The sequence below is a fragment of the Pyrgilauda ruficollis genome, unplaced genomic scaffold (genome assembly GCF_017590135.1).
Source record: "Pyrgilauda ruficollis isolate IOZ18807 unplaced genomic scaffold, ASM1759013v1 scaffold21, whole genome shotgun sequence".
Taxonomy (NCBI): domain Eukaryota; kingdom Metazoa; phylum Chordata; class Aves; order Passeriformes; family Passeridae; genus Pyrgilauda; species Pyrgilauda ruficollis.
This window is the reverse complement of record NW_024520318.1, coordinates 13548-30814: the sequence shown is the minus strand read 5'-3', so window position 1 is coordinate 30814 and position 17267 is coordinate 13548. Positions and strand designations below refer to the sequence as shown.

Below are 17267 nucleotides of genomic sequence, written 5' to 3'. Positions count from 1 at the left end.
GTTTTTATGACTAAGTTCAGTGTACAGGGCTTACATTAGGGATGGTGTTTCTTTAGCCTTCTCCCCAAACTTCAAGTTACTAATGTAAACAGCTTCATCAGGTACTTCCTCATGTGCCCTCTCCTATATTTATGGCAAGTTAATACGGGGATTGGCCCTGAACAACTCCCTGGCAAATTACTAAGTACTTCTAAATAATTACGTACTAAAAGCTGGACATTTGCTAATGAGAGCTTGAGTAGCATCAGCAAAGCTTAAGGGATATTTATACCTGTTGAATATTTTAGTTAGACTGCTTTGAATCTCCTTTTTTTTAATTGCTCAAGAGTTTAGGGAAGACAGAAATGCATGACAACTTTTTATTTTTGTATCAAGTGCAACATTGCAAGGAACAGATAAAACTCAGTTTACTAGTCCCATAGTATACAGAACTGAAAAACGCATTCTGCCATGCTGCAGGCACTGTGCGTAAGAACCTGGTCAAAATTTCAGTGCAATTGTGACTGGAAGAGCAAAGCAGTGCTATTACTGTTACAACTGTATGTTTCCCAGTGTCATTAATACATTTATGGTAAAGCAGAATGGCTACCACTCCAGTGTATGAGCAATCCCATGAATTAGATTTTACATCTAAAACAGCAAGCAAAGGAATCAATGCTAATCACCTAATGAGGTGAGGTAACAAACCCAGTTTAAAGAATATGTTGAGCCAATTGATCAAAACAGAAGACATTTTAAGCTGAAAATGCCTGGTTTTATCTAGTATGGAGAATTGGAAATAGGGCAGTAATAGGTGGCCCAAGGATTCTGCTTCCTAGCTTTTCTCAGTCTTCATCTGTAGCACTGCAGAGACCTTCAGCCAAGAAGTTTTTCCTCAAGCTACTAGCAAGTGTAACTGACCACCATCTATACCTTTCTAGCTGTTAGTTCTGGAGCAAGTCCTTGCATCACCACTGTTTGAGACAGGCACTTCTACTGAAGGTAGGTGTCAAGTTTCTTCTTGATGTTGTCAAAGGAATCCACCCCCATATAGTCAGCTTGGCCCTGTTCCCACCGTTCTTTGCGTTCTTCTGAAGATTCAGTTGGTAATAGTGGTGATACTGATACGTGGGACACTGCCTCTGTAACTTCTGCCTAAAAGGAAAGGTAGAGTAAAAATATAGAAATACTTCGTACAGCTAAAGCAATCAACAGGTCATAGAATGGGACAACAAAGTTGATGTTATCATGCGCAGTAGCAAGCATTGCCAATGGGCAGGGATTGTGCAGCTTTCCTAGCAAAATAACAAAGCAGAGTTACAGAAGTTAGCAAGGGAAAAAAAAAGAAAAAAGTAAAATTTAAGTTCTTCATACCTCTCTACAGAAGCCACAAGAGAAAGCCAGAGTATAGACCAAGCCCGATAGCTGCAAATAGTTTGTTAGAAAGATGCAAGATTACCAAGAGAAGCACATCTGAAGAGGTCAATAACTTTGGTCTTAGAAAGGCTGAGAACTTAAACTGGTCCATGTACTAAGCTAAGACTAAGAAGTCTGCAGTCAGATGCAGGCTGCTAAACTCTATGAATGAGAACTAGAGTTAGAAGCATTACTTTGGTTGTCCTAGGCATATCTAAATGTGATTCACCATGCAAGATCTGTATGTATATATTTGCATGCTGAACTGGGGTTCTTCTGCTTGAGAACCTTATTAGCTGCAACACATTAAGACTTAGACCCTTCTCTGTATAAATTAAAGAAGTTACTACATCAAAGAAGTTACTACAGTGTAAGAGCTGGTGCTACATTAACTATGTACATAGTTTGGTTTAGGTAAGCATACCGTCATGTCCAAGACCTGTCTAGCATGCTTCTCTTTTGTAGTATTATTTATTCCAAGCTTAAAAGGACAAAACTAAAATACCCTGCATCCCACGAACTAAACTGCACCCATGCTTTGAGATGGACAGAGGGAAGGGAAATTGATGCAATGGTAAATAACCTGTCATCCATACTTAGGTATGGATGTACAAGATTATTAGAGCACGTACCATATTTACCCCTGTAGTAATTTCTTTAACAATTCCATGCTGTTCTAGTAATGGTAAAACATCAGCTATGTAGGTATCCCACCACATGTTGAGGAATTCTGGGTGAACTATTTTAGGGTCATCCATGTTGCCCTTTATGCTTTTTGTTCTGGAGTCATACGTATAGTTCCACGGCTTTGTGCTTCCCAGGAAATGCACCACCTTAGTATTTGCACCAAACCTGTTGGGCAGAAAAATTTTACAAGTCAATTTGTACATGTCTCTAGAAAATAAGTTTTGACAGGCAGACATAACTTTTTTTTTAACCTGTTATTTCCGTATTTGTCCAGAAAACAGAAATATTAATATATTTAGGAGGCTAAATGCTAAATGATCAAACTTCCAATGCCTATTGGGACTGAAAGCGTTGCGATACAATGGGAAAAATGCAAGCTGAATTCTACATTACACTAGTCAGAATACAGCCAAAGCCTAGTGGCCTGGGCTATTTAAATACTTACAGACAACTCAAGTCTTTAGGGTGATGTCCATAGCTCAGGGGAGAGCAGTCTCAAGCAGCCGTTGCAATCAGAACTGGTTTTAAAAGTGAAAAATACTCTACTCCAAAATCAGCAAGCCAGAGAGTTAAGCATTACAAGTACTGTGTGGATAAAGGTCAGTCTTAAGAGTTACCCTTTCAGTTTATAGCCCTGTAGAAATGGATCATTGGATGGCTCGGCTGCAAGGAGACCATGTCCCTGCAAAATAATAACTTTGTATAACCAAGGCATTTCAGAAGACTCCTGATCTCGTGTAGCACGGTCTTGCTAGACAGCCCTTACTTCCTAAATAACCTTAGGGCAACCATGCGTGGGTGTGATAGTGGATTGTTTTCATTTCTTTTTGAAACCATTTAAACTCTATTTTCAATATGGACTTCTAGCTTTTTCCCAGCTGTTATCAGTATGTTCTTCTGTATTAAAAGTAAAGATGAGATGCACCTCTTCTCAAGTAAGGAACTTAACACTGAAAGAGCCAACATTCATGTCACTCTCCTACAGTTCCAGAGCTGGGTTTTAGCTTGATTCGGTTTTGTGAACAAGCAATACTACTCTGTCTGCTAACAGTGACTATCTCAATCTCACCTAATTCAGTTTGTATCACATTAGGCTTTCTTGTCAACATAATATGACTGAAATAGAGAGTAACAGCAAGTAGTTTACATCATGTTTTATTAAGCAGATGCTGGTCATTTTGACCAGGACTTGGATGTTAAAGAGTTTTGTGTATGGAGACAATACACGTATGTTTCAAAAGCCATAGAATATTCAAACCAAGTATGCATTTGGATGGGGTTGTAGGTTTCGTACTGTTTTAAGGTCCTTGACTATATTTCAATGTTCATGTTCAATTTTTCAATACAACTGATCTTATTGCAGAATGAAGACTTATGTGTGCATGAAAGGCCAAGTATTTGCTTTGACTGCATGAAAAAAAGTGTCTTCAAGAGGTCAGTTACTGGGCTTTAACTTTAAACCCCAAATGTCAAGATTTAGCATAAGGGGATTACCTTAGTTTTATTAGCTGTCAGTACTAAACATGAGTTTTCTTCATCTTAGGCTGCTGCTGTTCTAAGGAAATGTATTGTTCAAAAATCAAGGGAAGTTAAGCTAGAGAATAGAATGCATAAGAAGTAGCATATGACGCTTGTTGCAAATGGAGAAGTATACTCTTGGTATCCTGTCCAATTACAGTCAGAACAACAGATACCAAGCTTCTACAATGTTTTCAATATCTGCTTTCTAGATATTTTCTGGACCTGCAATACTTTATTTTGGCATTTAAGCTCAACTGTTAGGAAGCTTTATGTCCACACTGACCTCAGCAACTAATCTGTCTTTCCACATCTCCCAGAAAAGTCCTTCATCAATGTTTTGAAGTTAGAGAGCATTTGTCATGAATTGGCATTTTCCTTTGGAAAAAGGATTACTGAGACTGCTGTGAAATCTAGTCTCGCTGTACAAAGCTACAAAAAACTTAGCTATTGCTGTCAGTAGGTTTAAATTTCACTATATTCTAACTGTTGATTATCCGGAGTGTAACTGCTGATCTAACCAAGGGAAGTTGTTCCACCTCTTGAGCAGGGAATGTTACTTACGAGGGCTGCACTTCCAGCATTCTATTTTTGAAGGTCTGATGAATTCAGTTAAGCAACTGATTCAATCAGTTAAAGATAACTTTTGTCAGGAGCTCCCAGATCCAATTAGTGTTCTGTGGCAATAAAGTAATTTGTAAAATTAAGGTCATGTGACTAAGAGCCAGCCATGGAAAGAGGGCATACGTTACAATAGATGTTAGTTTATCAAATGCTATCCAGCTACTTAGTCATTCTGAGGCTTGCATATATTTCTTTAAATAAGTGTTCCACTTTTAGCATGACAAGATTCCAGATAGTATTCTGATCACAAGACATAGTTTGATCTTGAGCCAGCAAGCCCTGCTTATGCCAGTTGCTGCTTTAGACACTAGTAACCTGATGTCATTCAGAGATCAACAGCTGAGATTGTTTTTATGCACTTGGCAGTTTCCTTCTTCCTTGCCTCCAACTTCTGTAGCTCATAATTTACAAAGAGTTTCTGTGTTTCCCTTCTTCTTCCCGCCCCCCCCCCATTTCTCCTGGACTGCTATAACACTTTCAACAACCCTGCCTCTGACATACAGTTTACTCACATGCCACACTAACGCTGCTGGCTAGGGAGGATACAGGCTTTGTCACAGAGGAAACATGCAGTGATATGTGGTTGGCTGTATTATTTGTTCCATCCTGCTGTTAGTTAAGGAACTGACAGAGGTCTAGAAAGACTGTTAGGAGAGAATTCTAGCTTGATACAAATCTTTGTTCACCACACTTATTTGAATGGTATAGGTTGATTAGATGTAACTGTAACTACAGGTTGTTAAATACCCTAAGTAACTGGAGTGAAGAAAGGGCAAGTTATCTAAGTGGGAAGGATACCACCAGTGACATGCTGAAGGTCAGCTCATGTTGATTAAAGACCCTGCTGCCATTGGTTAGAACTGTTCTAGACTGTATCCTATACTGGAGGAGTGGTTTTTCCTTTTGCAAGTGACCTGTCAAATGTGCTTACTCAACTTCAGTGTTATCACCAGGAATGAGTGGTTTAAGCTACAGATACAGCTGAATTTGACTTTTATCAATTCAACCTTTTTTTTTTTAAGAGAAGAAATTATGATGTTTTGAATGGCAGGAACAGTCCACTTCTAGAAAACCTGTGTAAGCTCACATCATGCCTGTTCATTCTGTTACAAGAAATTAGTTTATGTAAACGCTGAAGGTCTCCTCGAAGTTTTCAACTTACGCTTTAAATGCTGGAAGGTAGGAATATACAGAAGTGCTGCTCAAATTATAAATAAACGGTAGATGTTTGCTCATGTCTGTTGTTGCCCAGCTGCTGAAGAAGGTGTTTAATAACCCCTGATCTGCACCTAAAAGAGAAAGCATTAATAGGCTACGAGCATCAGACAGCTGTTTGAGGATCTTTTTCAGTCACTTTAAGTAAGAGTTGGTAATGCAGTTATCATGTCCTGTAGAAGTCTGGCACAGAGCACTGCAGTTCTATTTGTGAACAACCCTGTAAACCTTGCAGACTTTGAATATTCAAAAAATGCAGAGAATGAAATAGTTTATATGGGGTTACTTTTGTTAAAAGATAGGAAGCTGCTCACAAACTCTGCCATTCAGTTTCTTTTGCAGCTTAAGTTCAATCTGTATAATGCAGCAAAAAAAGCCCCACAATAAAACAGTACAACTGAGCACTGCTCAGCTGTAAGATCAAATGGCAACAATTAGTTTTATTACTTATGCTTACAAATGCATGACCAACAATCTCACTGACAAAGTTAGGGTATCAGTTGCCTGTTAGACGTGCAGTCCCAGATGCATCTACCTTCCCACTGAGTTGATAAGTAAAGCACATGTAGTCTCATTGACGATTCTAGTAAAACTCCATCAAATTCCTTAACAAATAATAGGTGTTCCTAATGCTATACTAAAAAGCTTCTGACTAACCACTAAATGAGGATAACAATCTGTGTTCAGAAGGATCATGTCTTAGTTTGCAAGTAGAGGTTGTTACAAGGTTAAATAAATCTGAAGTTGTTTGGTATCTGAGTAGTAGATTAGCTAAAAACATAAATATAGCCTTCAGGCCAGAGTAGACTAGTTTATAAGCAGCAACTGAGAAGTAAAAATCTATTTATCTATATCCATTCATTCTTTATCGATTAGTCTTTAAATGGTAATAATCCCTTTTATCAAGGAGCTTGAAGGGAGTCCTCTGACTTTCACTTGCTGTGTTCTTTCACCTATCACTGCATTCACAAGTAGCATTACTTGTGGGGTAGGTAAATAGATAGCTTAGTTTGTAGACAATGTTTCATTTTAATCTTTCATTTTCTTAAGCACTCAGACTCTGCTGACTCACAAAAAGGTTTTTAGTGGCCTATGATTCAACGTAGGGCAGTATTAAGGTTTATACCTTCAGTACTGTTTGAGCAGAATTTGCTTTTTGCAGCTGAAATATCTAGACGCTGGGCATAAACTTAGATGTACAGACAGTACACTGACAAATATAAATTCTAGGTATCCTGTTACAGCTGTCAGCATACATGCAGATTGCAGAGTGAGAAACAGCCTGGAGACTCAGTCCAGCAATTTCAAACCTCTGACTTGCCTCTCAATCCATAAAGGAAGGAAAGCACTTTTGAAAAACTTTTATCCATCATAAAAGAACTGAAGGGGCAGCAACAGTGTATTTAACTTACTCTACAGGAGTTTTTCTCGCTCAGATTGTTTAACATACTTGGCCTTTTGTCAGATTGCATGTATTTGTGCCAAAGCAGACAATGAAAGGAGCATCTAGCCTGTCGTAACTGAGACTTCAACAGGTACTGTTATGTAAACTCACACATAAGGTGAAAAATCAGGCAGAACTTACATTAACGACATATTTACAGATACATATCAAGGTACAATACAGCAAGACTGAAAAAGCAACTATTTTGGATCCGAGGCTAAAGAGCAAGAGGATTGTCTAAGCAATAGCAACATTCTTAAGGTAGCAGTACTACCAAATTTCTTCTAATACAAAACTTTTCTTTCCTATCCACTACTTTTAGATGGTATCTAGAGTAGTTGCATGACATTCTTTATTATCTACAAAGGTGAAGTTTAGACAGACAAAGTAGATGTCTACATAAGTAGCCATCATTTTGCCATTTCTGGACAACAGTACTACATAGGAGGCAGCTGTCTGCTGTTACATACAAGAAGTATTCTGGAAGGTCTTCTATTCCCTAGTTACTCCTACTGTGGACAAGGTACTTGCAACTTGACTTCAACTACACATAGTTTCGTAGGTTGTTAAGTTTGCATCCTTGTGTCCCATTAAAAGCAGTGACCCTTCACACGTTTCTCTTAAGTTTCCTAGGCCCTTTTATTACACTCCAGATAAATTTAATTTTCAATTAACTTTCTCCCTACCAAGTTCCTGGGCTCAGCACTAGCTTATACAGATGGTCTAGGTCTCCATGGCATCATTACTCAGATCAGATCAGTGCTACCATTTAATAAAAACTAGGTAGATTTTGAAGCTGAAGTACAAATTACAGTTCTAGAAATTTGATAACTAAACAATTAGCCCACTATTTTTGCCATTAAGTGCTGCAACAATTGCTTTGCGTTTAGGACAGAGGAAGTTTCACCATTGCATGGCTTTAACATTCAAGTCAAAGCATATTGCAAAAACAGTTTTATTTGTTTGGGGGTTTTTTGATTGGTGTCTTTTGAGGGGGTGGGAGTTTTTTTTGGGGGGATAGGAAGAGGGTGTTTGGTTGGTTTTGGGGGGGGGGTTTGTTTCTTTGTTTTAATGCAACAATTCAGAATTATGCTATAGATTTTGCCATATCTGGTGATCAATTTGCACCTTTGACTTTCATTATATGGCAGTATTCATTTTCATTGGGTAGCATTGAGCATGCAACTGTAACCAATGTTCTTTAGAAGGCCACACACAAGAGTCCCTACAGTAACAAGGATTATTCTACAGATCAGGAGTGGCATCTGAATATTTTACTGTTCACAAAGTACTGAGAGGTAAGTCAACAGGCTAGCTCATTACTTTTTATCTGAAAGTTTCATATTATAGTCTTATTTACATAGTTTTCTATATTTTTTTTTCAGTTAGACTTTGTTTTCTACCACAGTAGTAACATAGTGAAATTAAGTGACAGGAGACAGTGATACTCAGAAGCCTTTAACTATAGCCATCTCCAAGGGACAGATGCTTTTACTGCAACAGTAACAGATTTAGTAGACTTACAAGACAACACGACTTGGCTTCTCAAGCTTAACCCTGGTACAGTGGCAGATCCCAAGTAACCTATAGTGGGAAGCAGCCAAGGCTACTACATGCACTTGATATTGGGAAAGAGACAGTCAACACCCTATAAAGACAGGAAGCCATCACATAGCATATGAAGAGATAGCTGTATCTTCAAATTTTTGATTCTCTGAAGCTGTGCTCAAGGTGACCAGTACTAATTTTTCTATAGCAGCCTGAGTTAGTTTAGAACATCCAAGCCTTGAGTGTTAAGAATGTCTGAAGCATAGTACTGGAGTTTCATTTCTTGTTATATGATTTCTTGTTATATGATTCTACACCTGTAAGTCTGGAGGCCAAACTTACTTTTTATTTCATTAAGCCTGAAAAAAGTAATTTTACTACATATTATAATGATAGCTTCTATTTCTGAGAAGGATACAATTTTTGCACAGCTACATTGAGAATTCCATCATACAGAGTCCCCATGAGATATATGTAGTTACTGAGCCATCCCAAGTACTGTCACCATTTTGGTCTAACTTACACTGAAACACAAATTAATACATACCATCAAAGCTGCCTTTCTCTGTGGCAAACTGTAACAGCTGCCTGTATGTTTCAGTGGAAGGTCGGTAAACAAAAACTCCTGAATTAAAACAGTCAGGCCAGCCTGGATCTGGTGCTGCAGATAGCTCTTCTCTCTCAAAAAGCTCATCTATATTTGACAAAACCTAATTGTAAAGGAGTTTAAAAAAATGCTTTTAGGTTAGGAATTGTGGTATCATGTTTTCATGGATTTTGGCATCAACACTAAGACATGAAAGGAAGTTCTGTAAGTGTTCATCTTACAGAAGACAGTACTTTACAGAAATAGTCCCCACAGACTTCATAACAGTTAATTTAGTTTAAAAGGCACACACATTCTTATTGTTACTAGTCCATTTTTTACCCCTACTCTTAAAAAAAAAAAAAAACACAAAAAATCCAACAGCCCTGATACTAGGTCTTCGAGAGGTACCATGAGACACAGCCACTTACCATTGTGTCTGCATCCATGAAAACACATTTTGAAAACTGTGTCAGTTCCCAGCAGTGAAGCTTTGTAAGTGTGATGCCCAACTCAGGTCTTTTCATTAACGCCAAGTGTGCTGAATCACCACTGTCCAAGACATTTACCAATATGACTTCATCAAAGACTTTTTCCAGCACTCTCCTGGGGAAGAGTCAATTGGCAAGATTTAGTTCTAGTGTTACTCCAACAGCAGACCACATGACAGATTCCATAAAGAGAGTGGAATAACAGGAGACCAGGAAACATTTCTTGTTGAAAAATAGTAAGAGTTGATTGCATATTTTGGAACACACAAGTACACCTGTCTGCTGTAAAGTTTGTCATGTGCACATTTTGGGAAACAAAGAAGTCTTTTGGGGTTTGTTTTCTTCCTACACAGAGTTGTAGTTGGGATTGCTATCAAGTCCAGTAAGTCATACACTAAGCTTCTTTTTTCATCCAGACTCCGATTTCTGGCAACTAACAGCCTACTCTGAGCAGACAATTAAGAAATGTGAAGCTGTTAGACTAGCTTGAACAGGACAGTATCTGAATCCAAAACAGCTGAGACACAATTTTATGCAATACTTACACTGTTCGGGGTTTGTGACATCTGGGACATTTGAGACGTCTGACTAGACCTAGTTGCTAAAGCTTTCTTTATCCCATAAAGTCTTTTCAAGACTGACTTAGTCATGGCTGTGGGTACAAAATGTTTTGAACCAGTATCATATTCACTAAAGAGTGACAAACTTACAGGCAGTGTAGTAAAATTTTGTGGCAGATATCCAACCTTTGCTTTACCATCAATAGAGCATTATCATTATTTCAAGAGATTAAGGTGTTCATGCTGCTTAAAACAGGAAACATCAGTAGTCTTACTGTTCTACAGCATATCTTGAATGCTCAGCAATTGCCAGTACAATTTAAGCCACAGAGCTTGTAAATGAGTTTTGGAACTCTGCCTTGCAAAGCAGTCTTTATACTGACAGTTGGTGGGTCAGTGCTTCTGAACTTCAGGCATACTTTGTTAGTGGAGACAGGGTGAGAAATGCAAGTTCCAATTGCACCATTAGGTACATAGGTATCACTGGTCTAAGGGCATAGTACTAGGTGGCTTTCACTAGCACATAGGTACATTTAAGGTTCATCTTAGAAGAGCACACTCACCTAGTAGGCTGAAACGGATATTCCTATATGCAACATTTTAATAAGCGATACAACTGTTTAGCTGCCAGGAGACTCCAGAAAAAGTCACTGCATTTTTTTATTGAGTCACCTCTCTATTGTGTCTATATATTGATAACTCTTTTCAGAATTACTTCCCCATGCAGAGAATCCTGACCTATCATCTGTAGTTCCCCATAGTTATCAACTCTTTTGGGTTTGTTTTTTTTTTTTTACCCTCTTACATGTGGAAAGAATCCAGTCCACTCCATAGTGAGACTATTCTAAGGAGGCTGTAGGAAGCAGTTGCCTCTTAATTTCATTTGATGTACTGTGGTGACCTTGTTAGATGCCTCTGTTCAGCTGCTGATTTGACATACTTGGTGCTACTTCAGTTCTGCTCGCTTCTCCCATGATAAAATTTGAAGTGTCTGCTAGATTTCAATAGAGCTTGTGTTATATTATGTCAATTGGGAATACTTCTGCAAAACAAATAAATACCAATTCCCTGCCCCCACCTCCACGTGCATACACATAGTACTAACAAATGCACAGGGAATATCACATTGTTGGACAATTTTAAGCAGGACTACAAAAGAGCAAAGATCCATCAGAAATATCAGTATCAAGTCATGGTTTAGAGCTCTAACTGCAGACTACTTGTTTAACTCATCATAGGGAAGAAAAAAAAAACCCACACCAAAACATAAACAGTTTCATGTTTGAAGAACTTACAGAACTTCAGATAGTATAGATAAGGTGAGTTCTGCTGAAATTTGCTATTTAGCTTCCAGAGTTTTAAAAGGTTACTATTAAGGAAGTTAACTTCCATTTTTCAACCTGCACATCAGCAGGAACTGTTGCAGTCCAAAGCATTTAAGTGACCTTACCTCATAAGATCTGACACCTGAGGAGTTATGAGTGCAGTCAGCTTCCTTGTTGTTCTATGCTGTTGCAAGGATGAACCAAGTACCAGTGCTCCTTTCACATAGGAGTCATTTGTGGCTAGAGTCACAAAAGACTGGTCTGGAAGAAATCAACATGGTCAAGTTAGCACCATCCGCTACTTTATTCTGAGACAGCTACATTAGAAACTGAGTATTGTTAGGTAATCTTGCTGTGAGACCTCTAAGATGTGCCCTTTAATTCTGTGTATAGGGCCTTCCTATGTGACTCAATGAAGCAGATGGCTTGCATAGCTGTATTTGCTATTGGTAACTTGACACATGGCAAAATGCATTAAAATGACCCACAAAATCAAGACTGTTTCAAATTTGCCCACAGGTTAAATAAGTCATGCCAAAAGTAGAGACAGTCCAAAATTCTAAAGAGCTGTACTTGGGCCACTAATATGCTATTATGCAAAAAGAGTTTGGAGTCTGTGGGCTTGCTTTTGGCCTAAAGTTAGTAGGGTTTTTTAGAGTTTCTCTAGGTTCAGCCCTCAGCCCTGAAACTAAAGCAGTGTAAAACTTGCAATTCATTTTCAAATGAAAGTAAGCATTGAATTATATCTTAGACAACAGTTTTGTTTTGCTAGCTCAGGATTTTGCAGATGAGTTGTTCTGCAACCCATGATTGCAGCTCTGTCACAAGAATGCAAGATTTAAATGGGAAGTAACTAGTAATACAAAAAGCAATTGTTCCTGAACTTGCAGGAACAATTTTTACTTTTTGAGCAAAAAGAGGTACTATAATCTTCTGCTCCAGCTGTATCTTAAATATAGCTTAAGACAGATTGTTTTGCCCTATAGTACTTACTGAAGCCATATTATACAAGAGTTGCCTTCTTTCATGTTGTTTTAAACTGCCAGAGGGGGACTCACAAAAGCAAAGTAACTTATAAAAGTTCTTCAGTTCACTGTTAGTAGCCCTCCTTTCAAAGTTGCACCACTTCACAAAGCATGCTCTTTTCTACCAATCTATTTTCACTCCATCAACAAAACAGTTTCTTCCTAAGAAATTCAAGAGTCAGATTTATTTTAGCAACTTTGATTTCTTTTCTTTACAGAAGGTGTTAACTAGGTTAGATGAGAGTGACAGTTCTGGCCACTTAAAGGCTTACTATCAAGCCTAGTAGTAAGATTAAAATACTGACTCCTTTCAGAAAAATTGTTGCTTCACACAACGCCTAAGCTCACAAGGCAACCATCATCAATATCTTTTTAACTTAATTCCTGCTTAATAGTTGATGACAGACAATCATGTACCGTAATTGCCTATAAGCTCTGCAAACCTGGTCTGCAAGATCTATAGACCAGCTGCAAAACCTTCTATTTTGCTTAGCAGCAAAACCAACTAGTCCCAAGGGATTTAGATTATAGTGGTCAATCACAAAGATCAAAAAAGCTTCTATAATGCCAGGAATAAAGATATTTTGTTTCAATTCACTTTTAGCTGCCTATTTGTACTAGTTCATATTCAGCAAATCTGCAGAACAACTTTGTTTCTTTGAAAGGGCAAGGGTGTAATATTTTAAGTTCTATAAACATCTTCCTAATAGGACAGGGTTTTTCACTAGGTAATTTGCATGTTAGTATTCAATACATGGAAGTCTGACACTATGCTCTCAGACAGCTCACTAAAAGTCCATTGTAGATGAAGTGGGATTGTGCCCAATATTCATCTGAATGTTGTTTGGGTTTGGTTTTTTTCCCCTAGCAGTGTAGCACTAATTCTTAAAGTGACCTTGCCACTGAAAGACAGATCTTTTCTTCATTGACCTGTTAGCAGGTACACTTTTACTCTGTCTCATCTTCTTGAAACCGAATATTCACACACACAAAGGGAAATAAGGTCAATTTAATGATGGAATAAAGGCTAAGAAGCCCCCTACTGCATTCCATCTCTAGGAGGAAACTTCACAACTGCTTGGCAGGAGATGAATATTGCCGACCTGGAAACCATCTAGGGCAGCATAATTTTCCAAAGTTTCTACTAAACTATGTTTTATTCTATATCTAAAGTGTCTATTGCATCTATTCTATGTCATCCTATTTGTGTTCAATATCCTCTATATATCATATCTAAGTGTTCTATTCTATATAATTCGTAAGTACATGAGCCCATACTACAACTGGGGCAAGACCAGTTGGTGCTTACTATAGAAGTTACATCTGCAAAAGACTAGTCCATTCTACCTAAACATCAAGTATTTCAGCTGTGTGGGTTCTCCCTTCTCGTCCTTTTCTCCTTCTCTGTTAACACTTTCTTCACAGAATCTTGTGTTTACACAGCAGCCACTGTTAGGCCTGAAACATAATGAACTCTTGGTGACAGCATGTCCTCAAAACCACATAGAATGAGAGGCAGTTGCACAGCTTCCTAATTGACTTACCCAGACAAAACCATGCTACTTCAGAGAACTCTTTGGCTGCCCAGATCATAGGCTATAATATTTCTTTGCAAGAGTTTTTGTGCTAGCCCTTACACACCCACAAACATCCTGGAAGTCTGAGCTAGAAGCGATCTTTCATTTGATGGCGTGCAGGACGTTACTGGAGTGCTTGCCCCAGATCATTTAAAAATTCCCCTGGAAGATTTATCCTAGGCATAGCCAGAGTTCACAGGTGCTTGCCTTTTCTCCTGTTCTCTGAGTTAGGTGCTAGTATATCTGATTTTTTTTGAGCACAGGATTCCTAGAGAGACAGGAGCATCTTATCAAGACATGCATCGGAGGGCAGACTTCCTGCAGGCTTCCAGACCTGAAAATGAAACCGACTCTGCTGACAACTTCAGGTGAAAAACGGGAGAAAAAAGAAAAAAGAAAACAAATAAAGAAATGAGGATCTTTTTCAGTCACTTAAACCCATAGTTATCAACTCTTTTGGGTTTGTAAAAAAAAAAAAAAAAAACAAAAAAAAAAAAAAAACCGAAAAAAAAAAAAACACCAAAACAAAAACAAAAAAACGGAAGAAAGAAATGACACGTACGTGGAGTGGAAAGCCGTAAGGACCTACTCACTGCAAAGTATCAAAATCACAGAAATCACAAGCTCTCTGCGGCGTTTCAGGAGAGGGCTGGGTTTTCCCCGGTGAGCTGCTGTACCCCTACAGCGGCCTCTCCGGCCCGTGCCGCTCCCCGCCACGCCGGCGACATCGCTCCCGTTAGGGGACGGAGCCCGGGTCAGAGCACCGAGCTGGCGCGGAAAGAGCCAGCACCGTAGGCGTTCTCTCAAACCGCACAGCGGTGCCCGGCGGGACGGCTCCGAACCCCCCGCGAGCAGCCCCTGCTCCCGCCAGTCGAAGCCAGCTCGCCGCCGGGACGGCTGCCTAGAAACAGGCGCGGGCGCGGCGATCCCGCGGCCGGGAGCTCGGACCGCGGCCCTCGCGGAGGGCGGCGCGAGCCGGGCGGGCGCACACTGACCTGCCATGGTGCCAAAAAAACGCTCGGAGCGGGAGACGCGGGAGACGCGACAGCCGCGGTCGGGGCCGCGCTGAGGCCGCCCCTTATATAGGGGCGGGGCCAGCAGCGGCTCGTCCGTGGCGGCCGGAGGAGGCCCCTCCCCGAGGAATCCCCGCGGCGCCGCGGGCGGAGCCCCCGCCATGGCCTCCCGCGGCGGCGGCACGTCACCCCCCTCCTTCCGGGAGGCTTCAACCCCCGCGCCCGGCCGCGCCTGTGCCCCTCGGGTAAAGCGCAGCTTGAAAATGCTTAAAGTGCTCCACTGCGCGAGTAGAGGGTAGGACCGTGTCAGGGTGCTGTGGGTCAGGTGGGAGCGGCGGTGGTACACTGGAGGAGCGTTGCTGCTGTGGCCGCCAAGCCCTGCGGGAAGAAGGACTTAAACTACTGGGAAGAGCCTGGCCCCGTCCTCTTGGCACTCTCCCTGCAGGCGTTAGTACAGGTGTATGGGATCCGCCGAGCTGCCTCTTCTCCGAGGCTGAACGGTCCCAGCTCCCTCAGCCGTTCCTCCTAGGAGAGATGCTTTCTTGTCCCTTCATCATCCTTGTTGCCCTTTGTTGCCCTCTCTCCAGTGTGTTTATGTCTTCCATACTGGGGAGCCCAGAACTCAGCACAGCCCTGCAGGTGTGGCCTCAGCAGCGCTGAGCAGAGGGCAGGGGTCCCCTCCCTCCATCTGCCTTGAGCTGCTGTACCCCTACAGCGGCCTCTCCGGCCCGTGCCGCTCCCCGCCACGCCGGCGACATCGCTCCCGTTAGGGGACGGAGCCCGGGTCAGAGCACCGAGCTGGCGCGGAAAGAGCCAGCACCGTAGGCGTTCTCTCAAACCGCACAGCGGTGCCCGGCGGGACGGCTCCGAACCCCCCGCGAGCAGCCCCTGCTCCCGCCAGTCGAAGCCAGCTCGCCGCCGGGACGGCTGCCTAGAAACAGGCGCGGGCGCGGCGATCCCGCGGCCGGGAGCTCGGACCGCGGCCCTCGCGGAGGGCGGCGCGAGCCGGGCGGGCGCACACTGACCTGCCATGGTGCCCGAACGCAGCTCGGAGCGGGAGACGCGGGAGACGCGACAGCCGCGGTCGGGGCCGCGCTGAGGCCGCCCCTTATATAGGGGCGGGGCCAGCAGCGGCTCGTCCGTGGCGGCCGGAGGAGGCCCCTCCCCGAGGAATCCCCGCGGCGCCGCGGGCGGAGCCCCCGCCATGGCCTCCCGCGGCGGCGGCACGTCACCCCCCTCCTTCCGGGAGGCTTCAACCCCCGCGCCCGGCCGCGCCTGTGCCCCTCGGGTAAAGCGCAGCTTGAAAATGCTTAAAGTGCTCCACTGCGCGAGTAGAGGGTAGGACCGTGTCAGGGTGCTGTGGGTCAGGTGGGAGCGGCGGTGGTACACTGGAGGAGCGTTGCTGCTGTGGCCGCCAAGCCCTGCGGGAAGAAGGACTTAAACTACTGGGAAGAGCCTGGCCCCGTCCTCTTGGCACTCTCCCTGCAGGCGTTAGTACAGGTGTATGGGATCCGCCGAGCTGCCTCTTCTCCGAGGCTGAACGGTCCCAGCTCCCTCAGCCGTTCCTCCTAGGAGAGATGCTTTCTTGTCCCTTCATCATCCTTGTTGCCCTTTGTTGCCCTCTCTCCAGTGTGTTTATGTCTTCCATACTGGGGAGCCCAGAACTCAGCACAGCCCTGCAGGTGTGGCCTCAGCAGCGCTGAGCAGAGGGCAGGGGTCCCCTCCCTCCATCTGCCTCGTGCAGCCCAGGATAGCATTCACCTTTTCAGCAAGGGCACATTTTTGGCTTGTGCTTAATTTCGTGTCCCCCAGGAGGCCCAGATCCTTTCCTGTGATCCGTTACCTTCCTCAAGACAATGAAATATAACCGCTTTTTGATCACAATAAATGGAGGGAAGACCGTTAGGAAGGGGATTTCTTTCTGACTTGAAATGGCAAATGAGCCATGAACGGATTTAAAAAATAAAACTCAAATGCAAGCTCATGAACAAAGAGTACTCCAACTCCTAACTTCCCCAGTATGGGAGATCATTTTTGAGCTGAGACAATTTTTGTAGACCTATTTCGAAATCAAATTACTCACTTCTAAAAATACCAAAATCAAGGAAGTGTTCCTTGACCAACCACAGAATTACAACCCCAAACCAAAATACGCATTTAGAGCATACCATTAATTTCCAATTCATGCATTAGCATCATATGCATAAAAGCATGTGAATCAGAATTGAAGGCAATGCTGGTAATGTTGTACGTATATAG

The 17267-nt window shown here is 42.1% G+C and overlaps 1 protein-coding gene across 3 annotated transcripts; it reads right to left on the bottom strand.

The window, feature by feature from the left end:
• Nucleotides 1–345: 345 nt before the first annotated feature.
• Nucleotides 346–16404, bottom strand: GYG1 (glycogenin 1). Of its 3 annotated transcripts, XM_041467609.1 has the most exons (8): nucleotides 16034–16404; nucleotides 11519–11654; nucleotides 9449–9623; nucleotides 8979–9141; nucleotides 5387–5513; nucleotides 2028–2247; nucleotides 1354–1404; nucleotides 346–1134 (listed from the first exon to the last, which is right to left on the bottom strand). In XM_041467609.1, the coding sequence occupies exons 1-8, from the start codon at nucleotides 16212–16214 to the stop codon at nucleotides 973–975; spliced, it is 1215 nt and encodes a 404-aa protein (XP_041323543.1). In that variant the 5' UTR covers nucleotides 16215–16404; the 3' UTR covers nucleotides 346–972. The 3 variants fall into 3 exon arrangements, with proteins under 3 accessions (XP_041323543.1, XP_041323545.1, XP_041323544.1); XM_041467611.1 differs by lacking the exon at nucleotides 1354–1404; XM_041467610.1 differs by lacking the exon at nucleotides 1354–1404 and having other exon boundaries at nucleotides 346–1130.
• Nucleotides 16405–17267: the final 863 nt, after the last annotated feature.